This window comes from Prionailurus viverrinus, chromosome D1 (genome assembly GCF_022837055.1).
Source record: "Prionailurus viverrinus isolate Anna chromosome D1, UM_Priviv_1.0, whole genome shotgun sequence".
In the NCBI taxonomy this organism is placed as follows: Eukaryota; Metazoa; Chordata; class Mammalia; order Carnivora; family Felidae; genus Prionailurus; species Prionailurus viverrinus.
The window spans coordinates 17,100,510-17,115,725 of record NC_062570.1 but is presented as its reverse complement, the minus strand read 5'-3'; the positions used below and the strand labels follow the sequence as shown (position 1 = coordinate 17,115,725).

Below are 15,216 nucleotides of genomic sequence, written 5' to 3'. Positions count from 1 at the left end.
CCTCGGGATCGGCAGCTCATTATCCACGATAGGTTCCCCAAGCGGCAACGTCACCTTCAGCCCCTGGCCTCTCCGCTCCGCTCCCGAGCTGCCTCAGCAGCAGGAACAAGAGCGTGCCTTGTCAGACAAGCCCTGCATCTCCATAGAACATGCTCCAAGCATAATTACCCATCGGAGAAGTGCGCAGGCCCCGCCCTTATCACAGAGCTGCCGCCACCACTGGATTCCTGCTGCTGCGGCAGCTGAAGGCTGAGCTGCCCTGGACCTACGAAGCCAGAACACTTCTCCAGCTAAGCAGGGCCAGGTAGAGCCAAGCCCTAGGAGGCTCCCCAGGCCCTGGCTGTGAGTAGCTGGGAAGCCTCCGGTGGCCCAAACAGATGTTGAGCCTGGCTTCACCACTCCCCAAGTTAGTCCCCACCCGCCCATCTTGAGGCTCCCTCTAGATGGGGGATGTGTCCACCCTAGGCTCCCTATTTCCTGCCTGTGGCCCCTCTGCCCCGGCCCTGACCCCCCTCCTTGGCCTTCCCACCCTCCCCTACTCCACTGCTCCCAGAGACTAAGGGGTCACCTACAGTACTTGAAGATACAGACAGGCAGTTAGAGTGGGTCCCGTTCCCTAGAGCCAGGTGCGGCGTAAGGCAAGAGAGGTGCCGCCTCCTTCCTCCTCCCCCCTCCACCTACAAGCCTTCCCCAGGGAAACCACTCCCAGATAATCCTCTGGAAAGATGTGCCATTCCTGCCTCCCCCACATCCCGCCAGGCTGCTACGTGACTGACTTCACACCATGAATATCATTTCTCTCACCGTCTGGGCATTCCATCGCCAAGGGAAATGACCCAAACCCCTGGGTCCAGCAGAGGTCTGCGTTCTCCACCTACCTGTCTCTAGACGGTGACCATGTCTTAAAGAGATGGGGAAGTTGAGCCCCGAGTTGGGCACTTGACTCCTTTCATTCATCCCTCTGAGTGGGGCACAGGTGTGAGGGTGGAAGAGAACCAGAGGACATCTGGAGGCCCCTGGGATGCAGCCCTCCCAGCTAGGCTGTCAGAAGGACCAGGGACACCTAAGGTGCTGTTTATCCTTCTAGGAGTTCCACCCTCTGGGAGCAGAGGCTCTGAAGGAGGCTGATTCTGCACTTGCTCCTACTCTGTGGAACCCCCTCTCTCCCTCCATGCACCTCCTCACATCCCACCCTCTGCTAGCCTGAGCGCAGGGCAGGGCCTGCAGGGGCCATGCTGTCTTCTCTCAAGCCAGATGTGGGTTTCTCCAAGCAGCCCCAAGCCTATTCTGGGACCCTAGATCCCTGCCCCCCAGGGATACCCTGCCTAGTGCCATCTCAGGACTTCTGGGGGTTTATATCTCAAATCTAACCCCAGACTAAGCCAGACCCTTCCATCCAGGATTCTAAGACACCCACAGCCCCCTCGCTCTGAACCCTGCATCCTCAGTCTCATCCCAGCTCTTCCCCACTTGAACTCCACAACTGCCGTAGTGACAGCTCTATGGGTAGGATGCATTGAGACAAATGGGGCTGTGATTAGCTAGCCATCAATATCTCTTAAAGGCCCATTCTCTCAAGAGCTGGCAGGTCCCTCCAGTCCCCCGCCTCCCTGAGCCAAGCAGAGATTCCCCAGGGCAGCTCTAGCCCCCCCCCCCTTTCTTTCTCCTTCCCTTCCTGCTCTGGCCATATCAGCCAGATGGATTATGTCTTATTTCTTTTGGATTTGGCTGCAGGAACCAAACAGCATTTAAGGCTATTGATTGTTCAAAAGGCCAAGTGTATAATGTACCAGAAAATTAGTTTGGAGTGCCCGGCAGGAGAGCAGTTCCACTCTGGCCTCAGATTTACTCTGTTCTGGTGGACCAGGAGGGGCATGGGGTGGGGGCCAGTGTACTTTTCAGTGTCTCCAGGAAGTTCTAGGAAGTCAGCCTCTCCTCGTGGCCAAGCTGGGGCCTTCTCACCATCTAGTTTACCCAGGTGAGCTACGTTATAGCAATACCTCTCCTTCACTTCAACCCCCATCCATTCATTCCCTCCAAACGGACACACACACACACACACACACACACACACAATGGTTTTTAAATGCCTACACATATGCATGTACATGAGATAGTCCCATGCTCACCGACAGGGCATGTCACACACACTCTCACCTATGCACATATGAGACGGTCTGTGAGTCCCAATAAAAGCCTTTCCCTTTGTCTAAAGAATCTGGTGCTTAGAAGAATGTCTGACACAAAATAGGTGGTTACTGACGTTTACTCATCTCAGCTGAATGGAGGCAGAACCATGGACAGTTCCCCAGCCCCTCCACGTGCCTGCCCTGGGATCAGTTAGTTCACCTGACCAAAAACAGCCCGAGCTCACATCCAACTGGAGTCACTATTGGTAATCACGATAATGGCTTTCATTTTTGAGCACCTATTATGTACCAGTCACAAGCCAAACTCTTTGTATGAATCATCTCATTTGGTCCTCACGATCTCCCAGGTTGGAGTTATTATTACTGCACAGATGACAAAACTGAAGCTCACAGAAGTGGAGTAATTCTCCACAGTTTTCATCGATCTTATCTAAAATAACAAAGGCAAGGGCACAACTTCAGGGGGCCCTGTTAAACTGTACAATCTCAGGACGCCTGGGTGGCTCAGTCGTTTAAGCACCCGACTTGATTTCAGCCCAGGTCATGACCTCATTGTTCATGAGATGGAGCCCCATTCAGGGCTCTGGGCTAACAGCACAGAATGAGCTTGGGATTCTCTCTTTCTCCCTTTCTCTCTGCCCTTCCCCTACTCATGTTTGTTCTCTCTCTCTCTCTCTCTCTCTCTCTCTCTCTCTCTCTCAAAATAAACATTTTAAAAAATAAATAAATAAACTGCACAATCTTCATATGACAGTAACTTCACCAGACAGGTTTTCCCTAAGAGGAGAAGAGGAGAGATTGACGTGTGTCAGCCCATAGCAGCAACCCCTCAATGTCAGCCCGTCACGTATTTCCCACCTCCACCGCAGCCAGCCCCAGCTGGTTTGATGCAGACAGGAAGTGTATGCTGCGTTGGTGTTCAGCAAAAAGTGAGCAGGTATTCCTGAAGCCTGAGAATCAAGCCCAGTCAGGGCCAAAGTCACAGAAATCTTGCAAAGAGGACACTTCAGAGGCTCAACGAAGTGTACAGAAGTGAGATGATGTCCAAGGCAATGGTATCTCACAGACTTCCCAGGTTTAAAGAAAGGAAGGTAGGGGCACCTGGGTGGCTCAGTTGGTTAAGCAACCGACTGCGGCTCAGGTCATGATCTCACGGTTCATGGGTTCAAGCCTCGCGTTGGGCTCTGTGCTGACAGCTCAGAGCCTGGAGCCTGCTTCGGATTCTGTGTCTCCCCCTCTTGCTACCCTTCCCCTGCTCATGCTCTGTGTCTCTCCATCTCTCAATAATAAATAAACGTTAAAAAAAAAATTTAAAGAAAGGAAGGTAACCAGGACATTGGCAAAGGCAACTGTCCAGCCCCTCTCCTGCCCTCCCTGAAGCCAGTGAAAATACTGAGAAAGGTAAAAGATTTAGTTCTTTTTGAAGAACATTTTCAAGCCATCTTGAAAATGATGGCTGAATTGTCCAGCTAAGGCAAAGAAACAGACTCCTGTAAAAAAAACCATGATATTGTTTCGTAACAGATTGAGCCACACTCTTGTCGTGGACAGAAGAGAAATCATTTCTATTTATTGTGTCTTCTAGATAAAGTCAGACTAAGCAACACCTTTGGCAGGAAAATATTCATCGATTGTCACTGATGCCTCAGCTGACCCAAGATCAGAGAGTCAATGTATCTGCCAGGGGAACTCCAACTCCCCAGGCCCACAAAGTAGCTCAAAATCATGAGAAAAGGTCATGCACCATCTGGTTGTGAGCATCATTGCCCACCTTTCTCTCATCCCTTCCCCATCAAATAGCCACTCCAGCTTTATTTCACATGCCAAGATTCTGAGACATTCAAGAAATCTTTTGTACATCACATAAGCTGGGACCTGTGGAACAGTGAATGTCTACACTACACTTCCCTGAGAAATGTTTCAAAAGGTAGTGAACCAAAGTGGAATCACCTATTTTGTTGCCTTACCTTGTATTTCAGGGTTGAATCCAAATGACCTTAGGGTATTTCCAAAGATACAGTTCACCCTAAAAAAAAAAGATAAATATTCACCAATAGTCAAGACCAAATGCCACAGGGGGTTTCCAAAGGTGCTGACAATGTGACATGATGGGCATATGTATCAAACTTTCTAAGCGGGCTACACTGAAGGAACCACATGCACTTGGATGTGGAAACTCTGATGCGTGAGAGAAGTTAGTCTAATTTTTTCTTGTCACATCAGCAGCTAGCCACTAGCTGTGGATCCAACACTTTTCTTTTTCAAGTTTATTTCTTTATTTTGAGAAAGAGAGAGAGAGCACAGGAGCAGGGAAGGGGCAGAGAGAGGAAACAGAGAAAATCTCAAACAGGATCTGCACTGTCAGCACAGAGCCTGATGTGGGACTCAAACTCACATACTGCAAGACCATGACCTGGACTAAAATCGAGTTGGAGGCTTAGCCAACTGAGCCACCCAGGTGCCCCATCCCCACCCCAAGCCCTTTCTCATGTTAGCTGGTCATTACACTGAAACCAGAAGGGGCAAGAATACAAGGGTGGCTCGATGAAGCAGGTGGTGAATCCTACCTGGAGTCAGGACACCTGGGTTCAGTTCTGGGTCTACCTTTAATTACCAAAAAGATCTGAATCCCTTTGAGATTCAGGTTTTTGTTTTTGTTTTTGTTTTAATTTTTTTAATATTTATTTTTGAGAGAGAGATGGACAGAGTTGAGCAGGAGAGGAGCAGAGAGATGGAGACACAGAATCTGAAGCAGGCTACGCTGACAGCCCAGGGCCTGATGTGGGGCCTGATCACGAGCCACGAGATCATGACCTGAGCCAAAGTTGGACACTTAACCGGCTGAGCCACCCAGGCACCTCTCATTTTTTTGTTTTGGTTTGTTTTCATTTCCAAAATGGTACCAGTCATGCCCATCTGTTGGTAGGACTGCAAATCTGGGTAAATGCGATAGAAGACCTGGCACGGTGCTTGGCACACAGTACGAATAATGTATGTTAGGCGGTGCTTTTGGAGGAAGGGGTCAGACAGCCACAGGTCCTGATAAAGGCCCGGGAGTCGTCCTGAAGCCTTGAGAGAACAAGGGTGATGATGGGAGCTAAGGAGACAGAAGAACGGCACAAATGGGGGAGAGATGGGCATGACCCTAAGAGATACTCGACCTACAGAGATATGTTATCTAGGAATGGGTTTGACCCCAGGGATACAGAAAGGAGGCAGGTTTCATCAGGTATCAAAATTAATCTAGGGTCTGAACTCAGAAGGGGAGAGAAGGCAAGGTGCTCTTAGAAAGAAAGATACTCTTCATTATCCTAGGGAAGGGTTGGAAACTGGCTCACACTACAGTGAAAGAGGGAAATTAGACAAGAGGAAAAACTCCCACCAAGATCTACAAACCTCTTCAACAGGCTGCTAAGAGAGGCTCTAGAAATCTGACAGGCCATTGTCCAGAGACAGGGGAATGGGTGAGGTAGACTGGGGAAGTCCAAATTCTTCTCCCTCTGAGATTCAGCCAGTTGAGGTCTCTCTCAAGAGCAGCCCTCCAGCATAGAGAGGGGGCCCAGTGAAGCCCCGAGAAAGCACCAGTGTGGAAACTTAGCAGTAAGCAGCAATGCTAATGAGTGCCAAGAATAACAGTGGCTTCTTAATGGAGCCCTTAATGAAGACTCATTTGGGGTTTTATTAACGTGGAAAAAAAAAAGCACATATTCTCTCCCCAACTCTCAGAGGGCTGGGCAGAATAAAGGGCAGCCCCAAACATGGGGTCGATCCCATTCCCTGGGTCCTGCTTGTGATACCATAATAGGCTCTAGGAAGTGGAGTAGGAAGGCAAGTTCAGAGCCCTGAAACCTTCCTTTGCCCTGTGGACAACCCACTTGGATCCCTGGATCTCACATAGCAGATTTCCAGCGGCTCTTAGCTCTGTCATTTACAGACAAGCTGCAAATAAGAACACAAAGGAGGCCCATCCCCAAGGTGGTGGCAATGATTTTAACAGGCAGATACACCGCATTAAATATTTAATTAGAATACAATCCCATCAAAACTCTTCTACGATAAGACTAAAGGGGTGCCCGGGTGGCTCAGGTGGTTAAATGTTCGACTAGATTTCAGCTCAGGTCATGATCTCATGGTTCTTGAGATCGAGCCCTCCATCGGGCTCTGTGCTGAAAGTATAGAGCCTGCTTAGGATTCTCACTCTCCGCCCCTCTCTCTCTTTCCTTCTCTCTGTCCCTGTCTGTCTGTCTCTCCCTCTCAAAATAAATAAATAAACATTTTTAAAAAGAGACTAAAAACTACAGCCTTCTAGGACTCACCCAATGTTGGCCACTTATTACCAAGTATAAGTGTATATACCAAGAATATTGTCTCTGTTGGCTTCCAAATACAGCAAGAGGGATTCAGGTTAGACCTAGAAATTCAGAACTTTAAAATTTGCAGATGACCTTGGAGTTTATCTAATAAAATCCCCACTGGAGCCCAGAGAAATTAGAAATTCATTAAAAAATCAAACAGCCAGTTGTGTCTGAGCCATAATCCAGGACATCCATGACATTGCTTCCCATGACACCAGTCTTTGCCCTTGCTGGCCTCCTTTTCCCAGGGTCATGCAACTTGGCTAAGTAACCATCCTTGGGACTGGGCTGGCATGAGCAAGATGCTATCAGGGGGCACATCTGGGCTGGGGTCTTGAGGTGTCTCTAATGCCCAAGTACTAGCCCAGGATGCACCTAGGGATTGCCCTGCTCAACCTTTAGATGCCTAAAAGCTCTTTGTTGATGAAATAGGAGATCCACATTTTGTAGATCATTGACCCCCTAACCTCAAATGAGGAACCTCATCAGAGGGACGAAAATCATCCCTAAATAGCTCCACCGTTACCCCAGCCACACCTGTAACCACTTCGCCAATAGTTAATGCACAATTACCAGGTTCATAAGAGGAATGTCCTGAGAGACTATCAAGTAACAGGGGAAGGACTTCTCCCCACCAGAGCCTGAATCCTCCAGGGAGGGGACTTCCTCTGCTTGGCGCTGGGAAAGTCAGGGAGCAGGCAGTCTCTGCCTGGGAGGACTCAACCTGATGGGAGGCAGTCTACTCCCCTCCCCCACCAACATCAGTGCAGTTACTGAGTGACAGCTGTGTGCCCACACCGTACTGGGCACTTAACCCAAGTTATTTCTAACCTAATTTTCACAGCACCTTTGTAAGGTAAGTATTATTTTGCGTCTTTTAACAGAAAAAGGAGAATGAGACACAAGTGGAGTAAGACACAAACGGCTTTAATTCAAGAGCTGCAAACTGAACACCTCAATGTCTAGGGGACCCCGAGCATATTGTGACAGTCATTGCAAGGAACAAACTGTGGAAGGTCTCCCAGAAGAGGTTCCCTGGGACTTTTCGAGAAAGGCAAGGGGTAGCTGAGAGGACGTCATTAATAGGTGGCAGACCTATTGGAAAAGGGGCTGACATTTATTTATTTTAAATGTTTATTTTTGAGAGAAGCGGGGAGAGGCAGAGAGAAGGGGGAACAGAGAATCCAAAGCGGGCTCTGTGCTGACAGCAGACAGCCCGATGAGGGGCTCAAACTCACAACCACGAGATCATGACCTGAGCTGAAGTCGGATGCTTAACTGACTGAGCCACTCAGGCGCCCCAAGAAGCTGACACTTATTAAGCAACTGCTCTGGGTGCTGAGCTCTAAGCCCTGATGCTCACCGTACAATCTCATCTAATTCTCACAACCACCTTCTGAGATCAGTGTTATGATCCTAAAGAGACTCAGATTCAGAGAGGGCAAGTGACTTTTCCAAGGTCACACAGCTAGCAAATGATAGAGTCAGGATCTGAACGTACACCTGTCTGGTTCCAGTAGGAGAGGGCAAAACCACTGGCTTGACCGGCAGGGACAGTAGGTGCTGGGGAGAGGCCAGCAGCCACAGGAGGGAGACATCTGTTTCCTTGAATAGAGGGGCTTATTTTAAGGGCCTTAGCTCTGAAGGTGTGCCTTGACCGACAGGCATTTTTCACTGCTGGATGTGCCCCCCGCCCCCAGGAGGGTCCACAAAGATGGCAAAGGAACGATTCCACTAACGTATGAGGGGACAGCACCACCCTTTCATCAGTTTTCCCAGAGAGGTTTATGCCCCTCTTCCCCCACAGCCCGCGGCACAGCACTATTGGCCGGCGACCACTCGTCAGCATCCTTGTGAGCCACACGGCTCGGCCTGCAATCAACAGCAAGGGCTTCAAGGCAAACAGAGCAAAGGGCAGATTCTGGTTTGTCCAGCTTGGAGCCCCTATGTCCTCATCTCTTAAGCAGAGCTAATCTCGCCTGCCTCCTCGGGTTGTCATAAGCATTTAAGAGCTTGTCACCAGCCTCCTTCCAAGGCCATCCTTCGCTGTCCCCTCTCCAGGCCAAATTACCCCTACTCCACATGGTTCGCCTGCCTTTTCAAATCTTCAGCTGGGGAGAGGATGGAGTCATTTGGGGCTCTACCCTGTGGCCAGAAGCGCCTTGATTGAGAGGAGAGAAGCTGGAAAGAGCTGCATCTCTGGGAGGTGATCCCCGGAGAGTGGGGAAGCAGGGAGACCTGCCAGGAGATTCTGGAGGCAGAGGGGGCCCCAGGGCCCTGAAGACCAAATGGGCCAATGCCAGGAATCAGATCCCTCTGCATCAGGGGGACCAGGAAGAGCCTGCAGCTCTTCAGGCCCTTGGTGGGGAAATAGAGGTGCTTGGGCAAAAGGAGGGCCCCCCCTTCCTCAGAGGCCTGAACAGAGTCAGTGATGGGGGGATCGCAATGCCCAGGCTCCATCCACGAAAGCTCAGCGTGCTGTGGAGGGAAACCGCCATGGTAATACCACCAGGCCCAGGCAGGCGTGCTGCCTCCTGAGCCGACTCGGGCAACTCCTCATTCTCCTCCCCTGAAGTTACTCCAGCCTCCTCGGTCCGAAACTGTGAGCCTTCTCCTCTTGGAGCGTTTTCTCCACACTGGTCCCTTCGCAGCAAGGCCTTCTGTCTTCCCAGGCACCTACCTGAATCCACCCATCCTTCCAGAGCCATCCAGAGAGCCCCTCCTCTGAGCCTGGTGCTCCAATAGGACAGGGCCCTCACCCCACCCGCCTCCCTCGAATCGTGTCCTCTCCCCCACTGCTGGGCTGCATGTGCACAGCCTCCTTTCCACAGCCTTCTTTTCGAGAGTCCTGAAGGGCGGGGCTGGGCTGGTTGGCCCCATGTCCCCAGCACTCAGCACAGATCCTGGCCAATAGCAGGTGCTTGGGAAACACCCCTAACTAACCAATCCCTGAGGAAAGCCTGTCCCTTCCCCCTCTGCCCCCTCTGCCCCCACACCAGGCTGGGTCTGCAGAATCTGTAAACACAGGACAGCTGACCCAGATCGAACCTGAGTGATGTCCTTGGCTGGAGGCAGAGGACTGGTACCAAAAACTTCACTCCTCTGATAAAAGGAAGATTTTTTTTTTTTTTGCCCTTCACCTCTCAGTTATAAAGCTCTTAAAAAGGACCTCACCTCTTATTAGCTCCCTCCTTCTTCCTGCCAATTCTAAGCAAATATCTGCCTCCTCTGGAGCTCCCTCCTCTCAGGCCTGCCTGCCCCTCCCCACCTCCCCTCCTCCCCTCCCACTCCAGCCCTGTAGCAGGGAATGTAATTAGGCCTTTCCCCAGGATGGCACCCCCTCCACGCAGTTGGACTGCCCGTCCAATGGGGGATAATTTATGGAAATGGGTAAAGGTGTTTTAAATTATTCAATTTAAATGTAAATAGGGGAGATGGTTTCTCTGAATAAATTGTCTTATTTATGTTCCGCCCGACTCCCCTCCCAGGGAAATATGGAGCCGTTTGGAGCCCTCTGGAGCACAGGGCCCTCCACTTCTCTTTAAGTAATATGGGACCAGCCAATGTCCCTGGGGGGTAATGATTTGGAGACAAACGCCCCTGACAGCCTCTGTCCTAGCTGGGGTCACAAGACACGCCAAGTGCTCCCCCAACCCACCTTGGCTGTTCTATGCCACCCCACCGTGGGAGAACTGTGGCCAGGCCAGGCCACGGATTTGGGCAGAATGCAACTCCTCAATCTTGGTTTGCTGGGGAGTGACAATGCATCAGGGGGCTCTGGCCCCGTCTCCACCTGCTCAAGGTCTCAAGCAGTGGGCAGCTCCGCACCTCCCTGACAAAGTCATGTTCTGAGCCCTTTGGGCTGAGTTGGACCATGGGGCCATCAACTATTCTTGGAGTCTTTCTACCTTAAACAGGGTCACCTCTAGGAGGAAGGGGGACAGGGTGGTCCCTAGGCAAAGGGCTTTCCTTGAAAGGAAAGGACCTTTCTTCACACATCTCGGGCACCCTCACATGTGCCAATAGAAAGGCATTTGAGGGTAAGGAGAGGAGCCAGTTTCTAGCCCCCTCGGCACCACCCAGATGCCAACTTTGCTGTCTCTTGGATTGGGCCGCCATTACACATGAGTAACCAGTGATCAATGTAGCTATTAGAGGGTTTTCAAAGGCAAAGGACAGAACATTGAACAGCTCAAAGTGGCTCAGGTTATAGAAATTTACTAGCTCTGGAAACCTGGAGATAGGGCAGGATTTGGGTGCAGATCTGATGTGATCTGGAAGTCTGGTCCTGTTTCCTTTCCCTACGATTCTTTTTTTGTGTGTGTATCCATCATCATCAGACTAGACCACAAGGTGGTTGGGGCAATAAAGAGCCTTATATCCACTTCATGAGTCAAACAGAAAACAGAAGCTTGGTTACTCAGCCTCCTTTGTAGCTAGGACACAGATTGTAAGCCAGATCCCACTGATCAGATTCACCCATAGGAGACTTCACTTTAGAGGGAGGAATTTGAGTAAGGAAGAAATGCCCAGAATCTACTGTGCTGGTGAGGGTGGAAATGGAGGTGTCCAGCTTTGGGGTAGAAGTGATAGCAGGACTGAGTTCCTGGACCAGAAGTGCAATCAATGGGGAGTGACAGCAACAGAGGTTCCTTGGTGTCCAGTGGGACAGCAGCAGTGGCTGGGGCTTCCCCCATCAGTCTGGCTCTATGGTACAGGGGTCATCTGTACAGGGTACAGTCTGGCTCTCCACCAACCCTCCCTGTGATCAGATAAGACACCCAGTATTCTTCTAGTAGATTCTTTTTCTGTTTAATCAGTCTGAGTTGCTTCTATTGCTTATAGCCACGAACCCCAAATGACTTAACCGATCCTTGGTGAAACCAACTCATTCTTAAGATCCAGATTGGGTAGCCGCTTCTCTGAATTCCCCCAAGCCCAGGCACTTTGTTCATACCTCTTACAGCCATCTTAATAAAGGCATGAGCCCCTGTGGGAGTCTCCACTTCCCACAACACACACACACACACACACACACACACACACACACACACACACACACTAATTTCCACGGGCCCTGGGACCACACCTTTTTCATTCAGGTCTAGTTTAGAACCTGGATCTAGCGCTCCCTAAGTATGTTGCAATGTGATTATTGCCACTGTCTTTATTATTGACAACAAAAACCCACCAATGCCTGATTGTGGTTTGAGCAACATACATAGAGAATGGCCCATATTTTGTTCCTACTTTCTGCAAAACCCGCTACCAGGTTCATAGCTATGGGCTCCAAATACTGCAGTCCCCACCAGAAAGTCCCCTAAAATATCACAGGACTGTCCTCTGACCCCTACCTAGTTCCCCAATTACCCCTGACAGTCTTGCATTTACTCCTTCCAACCAGCTGTTCCCATTTCTGCCTTGGTGCCACTCTACCCTCAACCCTCCCAGCCCTGGGAAGATGTCCATTCTTGGACATGGAGATGACATCCCAAAGGCCCCTGAAAGGATATGACCATACGGGTTATGTTGCCAACCCGAGAGCGTCCCTCATCCTGGCCAGCCCCGCACACATACACCCACTCTACCCCCTCCGCAGGAAGAGCTAGAGGAAACGGACAAGATTTCTGGAATCAATTTCATGCCTTTGGCCATGATAAACAACTAAGCAGAGAACAGCACCCATCAAGGGAGCTAATGGCCTTGGGTATCTGAGTGATGCATCACTCCCTGAAAAAGAAAGCCTGACCTCAGACACTCTCTCCACACCCACTTTTTCTCCATACATTGCTCTACTTGGTGCAGACTAACGTAAGCCCTAGCTGCATCTTCCTGGGCCTCGACAGGACCTGCACTTCCCCTTACCCCAGGCAGCACCCAGCCTCCCATCAGCTGGGAACCTGGAGAGACCTAAGGCAGAAAGCGCCTGGCCCATTACCTTGGTTAGCCAGGAGCACTATATTGCACATGCAGCCACGCCACCAGGGTGCAGACCCCAGACCCCTTCTCACCATCTGTGTGACCTTGGGCAAGCCACCTGAATGGTACAAACCTCACAAGGTTCTTCTGAGGATTAAACGAGATCCTGTTTGCAAAGCGTTAGCACGGTGCCTGGCACAAAGTCCTTAATAGTCTTTCTGTTTATATCATGACTCCCTGTAGTCAGCAGGTCCTCGGCTCATCTACCCTCAGTGCCATCCACTGCCTGTGAAGGCCATTCCAGCATGTCCTACTCCGAATGGTCATGGAACCTAGCGGTCCCCGGCGTGACGTGGTAGGAAAAGTAACGGTACTGGAAGCAGAAGAGCTACATTCAAACCCCATCTCGAGTCTGTAGCCATGACCTCTTTCTATCCGGCCGGCATGAAACAGATTCAAAATACATGATGACTCGCTGGGTGGACGGACGAAGGTCACACTGCTTCTCTGAGCCACCCGCCACGGCGGCCTTATTTGTAGAGTGGGAAAGAAGCACCGTCCCCACAAAGTCACAGTGAGAGTGAAAACAACTGCGGTGACACCTAGGAGAGTGCCTGGGATGGCCGGTGACCAGAGATGGTGGTTGAATCTGGATCTGTTCAAACGCTCGGTTTGGGGAGACTTAGTTCCCCGTGCCTCCTGCACCTGCTGACCAAGAAGGACCCCATTTCTGTAATACTCACCCCTCCGTGTCTAACCCAGCAAGTTCGCCATGTTTCTCCAGCCCAAGGAGCACATATTTAATGGTGAGAAACCAACATCAGATTTTACCAGAAGTGAGTAAGATCCCTGCAGCTCTTGACAGTAAGGCCAGTGTCCAGGAGAGGGCTAGTGGCTCCAGCCATTGACATACACATCACACTTCACAGTTAACGATACGTTCTAAGTTCGTATCTTACCAAACGTTTTCACAGGTCAGTTTTGCCAAAGGGGAAACTAGCTTAGACCGGGGAACCAACTTCCTCAAGGCAGTAGAGAAGGGTATTGAACTCACCTTGTCATCTCTCTCTCCATACTACTGGGCACTCTGCCCCCTGCCAGCATGTTGTCCCACACCAGCCTGGCAGCCCTTCCAGCCTAATATCTGGCACATCTCCTGGCACAGAGCAGGTTCCCAATAACTAATCACCTACTCTAATCATCAAGTACAATCCAACCACTTCGTTTCACCAATGGGGAAACTGAGGCACAGAGCGAAGAAGTGAAGAGCACAAGGTTACACAGCTCGATGGGTGATGCAATGGACCCACTAATAGGAGAATAGGAGCTCATCCCAAAATCTCAGAAGAATTCTAGGAGGTCATGCGGCCAAGGCCCTGCCCCATCCTTCCCTGGTAATGAAAGCCAAGTTCTCCCATTCACACTTTGGGGGAGAGGAAACAAGAGGCTTCAGAGGCTGGATACAGCAGGTTGGTTGCCAAATGTCCCCAAATCCTCCTCTACATATACCCATACCCCTTTACAATGTGACTTTGCAGTTTCTCCCAACAAGAAGCAAAGTCTTTCTCCTCCCATTGAACGTGGGCTTCCCTGTGACTTGCTTTGACCAACAGAGGTCAACAGATGTGATGGCATGCCAATCCCAAGGCTAGACCTTAAGAGACCTTGTGACCTTCCATGCTCTCTGAGAACCCTGCCAGCATCGTGTGAGCAAGCCTGGGATAGCCTGCTAGAGAATGAAATTTGTCAAGAAGAGCCCAGATGTCCCATCTGAGGCCTCCCAAAACCTGCCTAGGGCCAGCTGACGCCCAGACGTGAGAACCCAGAGATCAAGAGAGGTATCTCCTCAACCCAGGGCCAATCACAAGTACATAAGTGATTCTAGCCAAGACCAGAAGAACCATCCAGAAAATCCACAGACTCATGAGAAATCATAAATCTAATTGTTTTAAAGTCACTGAGTTTTGGGGTGATTTGTTATAAAGCACGAGCTAACAAATAACATTGAGCATTAAGACCACAAGTCCTAGCCATGCAGAAGTTGGGGCCTGTGCTCCAGCAGGGCCTTGAAGGAGCAGGACCCTTTCCTGCAAAGAGCCTGACTGAGCTTCCAGCCACCAGGCTCTGACCCAGCCCCAGGACCAGGGAGGTCAGTTCTAGCTTCAGTACTACCCTGACCACCCATCTTGGCACCTGCAAAACCCATTCCATGGCAGTATCCAGGAGGGGTAAAGACTCCAGTGCTCTGAACAGGGAGGGCTGCGATGAGAGGTAAAGCATCCATAGCCCAGGAGCAGCTCAGCTCAGAGACAAAACCCTGACAAAGCCCCAGGGTGGGATCTCAATGGTGTAGAAGCATGCAGGACTGGGCTTCCCCAACCCCCAACCCAGGGGGAGCAATCAGCCCCGGAGGAACTGAGCAGGCCGCTTGACATTTGATGGGAGTCATTATCAGATACTTATTCCCAATCAGGGCTCAAGTGCCTCTGAGGGCCCCTCTGCTCTCTTCTCATTCCAGGGAGCATTAACGGGAGGTGGGGAAGGGGCATCCAACACACCCAGATCTGGGCGAAGGCCCTCAGAACCCACCCCTCTGATTCCAGCCCCCTCCTCTCCTCCTGAGGTCCCCAGGGGCAAGCTACCACAAGCCAGAGTGTGGACAGTGGGGACTCCAGAGTGGAGAACTTGACTCCTGGGTCCTTAGAAAGACTGGGGCTCAGGGAGGCTCAAAGACTGGTGCAGGAAGGCTAGGTCAGAACTCAGGTTCTGACCCCAAGAAGGGCTTTGTCTCC

The 15,216-nt window shown here is 50.7% G+C and overlaps 1 protein-coding gene across 1 annotated transcript in view; it reads right to left on the bottom strand.

Annotated features, from left to right (window-relative positions):
• Positions 1-15,216, bottom strand: part of LOC125176407 (uncharacterized) — a 139,669-nt gene that overhangs the window by 85,523 nt on the left and 38,930 nt on the right. Inside the window, exon 6 of the mRNA XM_047877768.1 lies at positions 4,118-4,176. Within this exon, the coding sequence (XP_047733724.1) occupies positions 4,118-4,176 (59 nt within the window). The remainder of the gene's footprint in view (positions 1-4,117; positions 4,177-15,216) is intronic.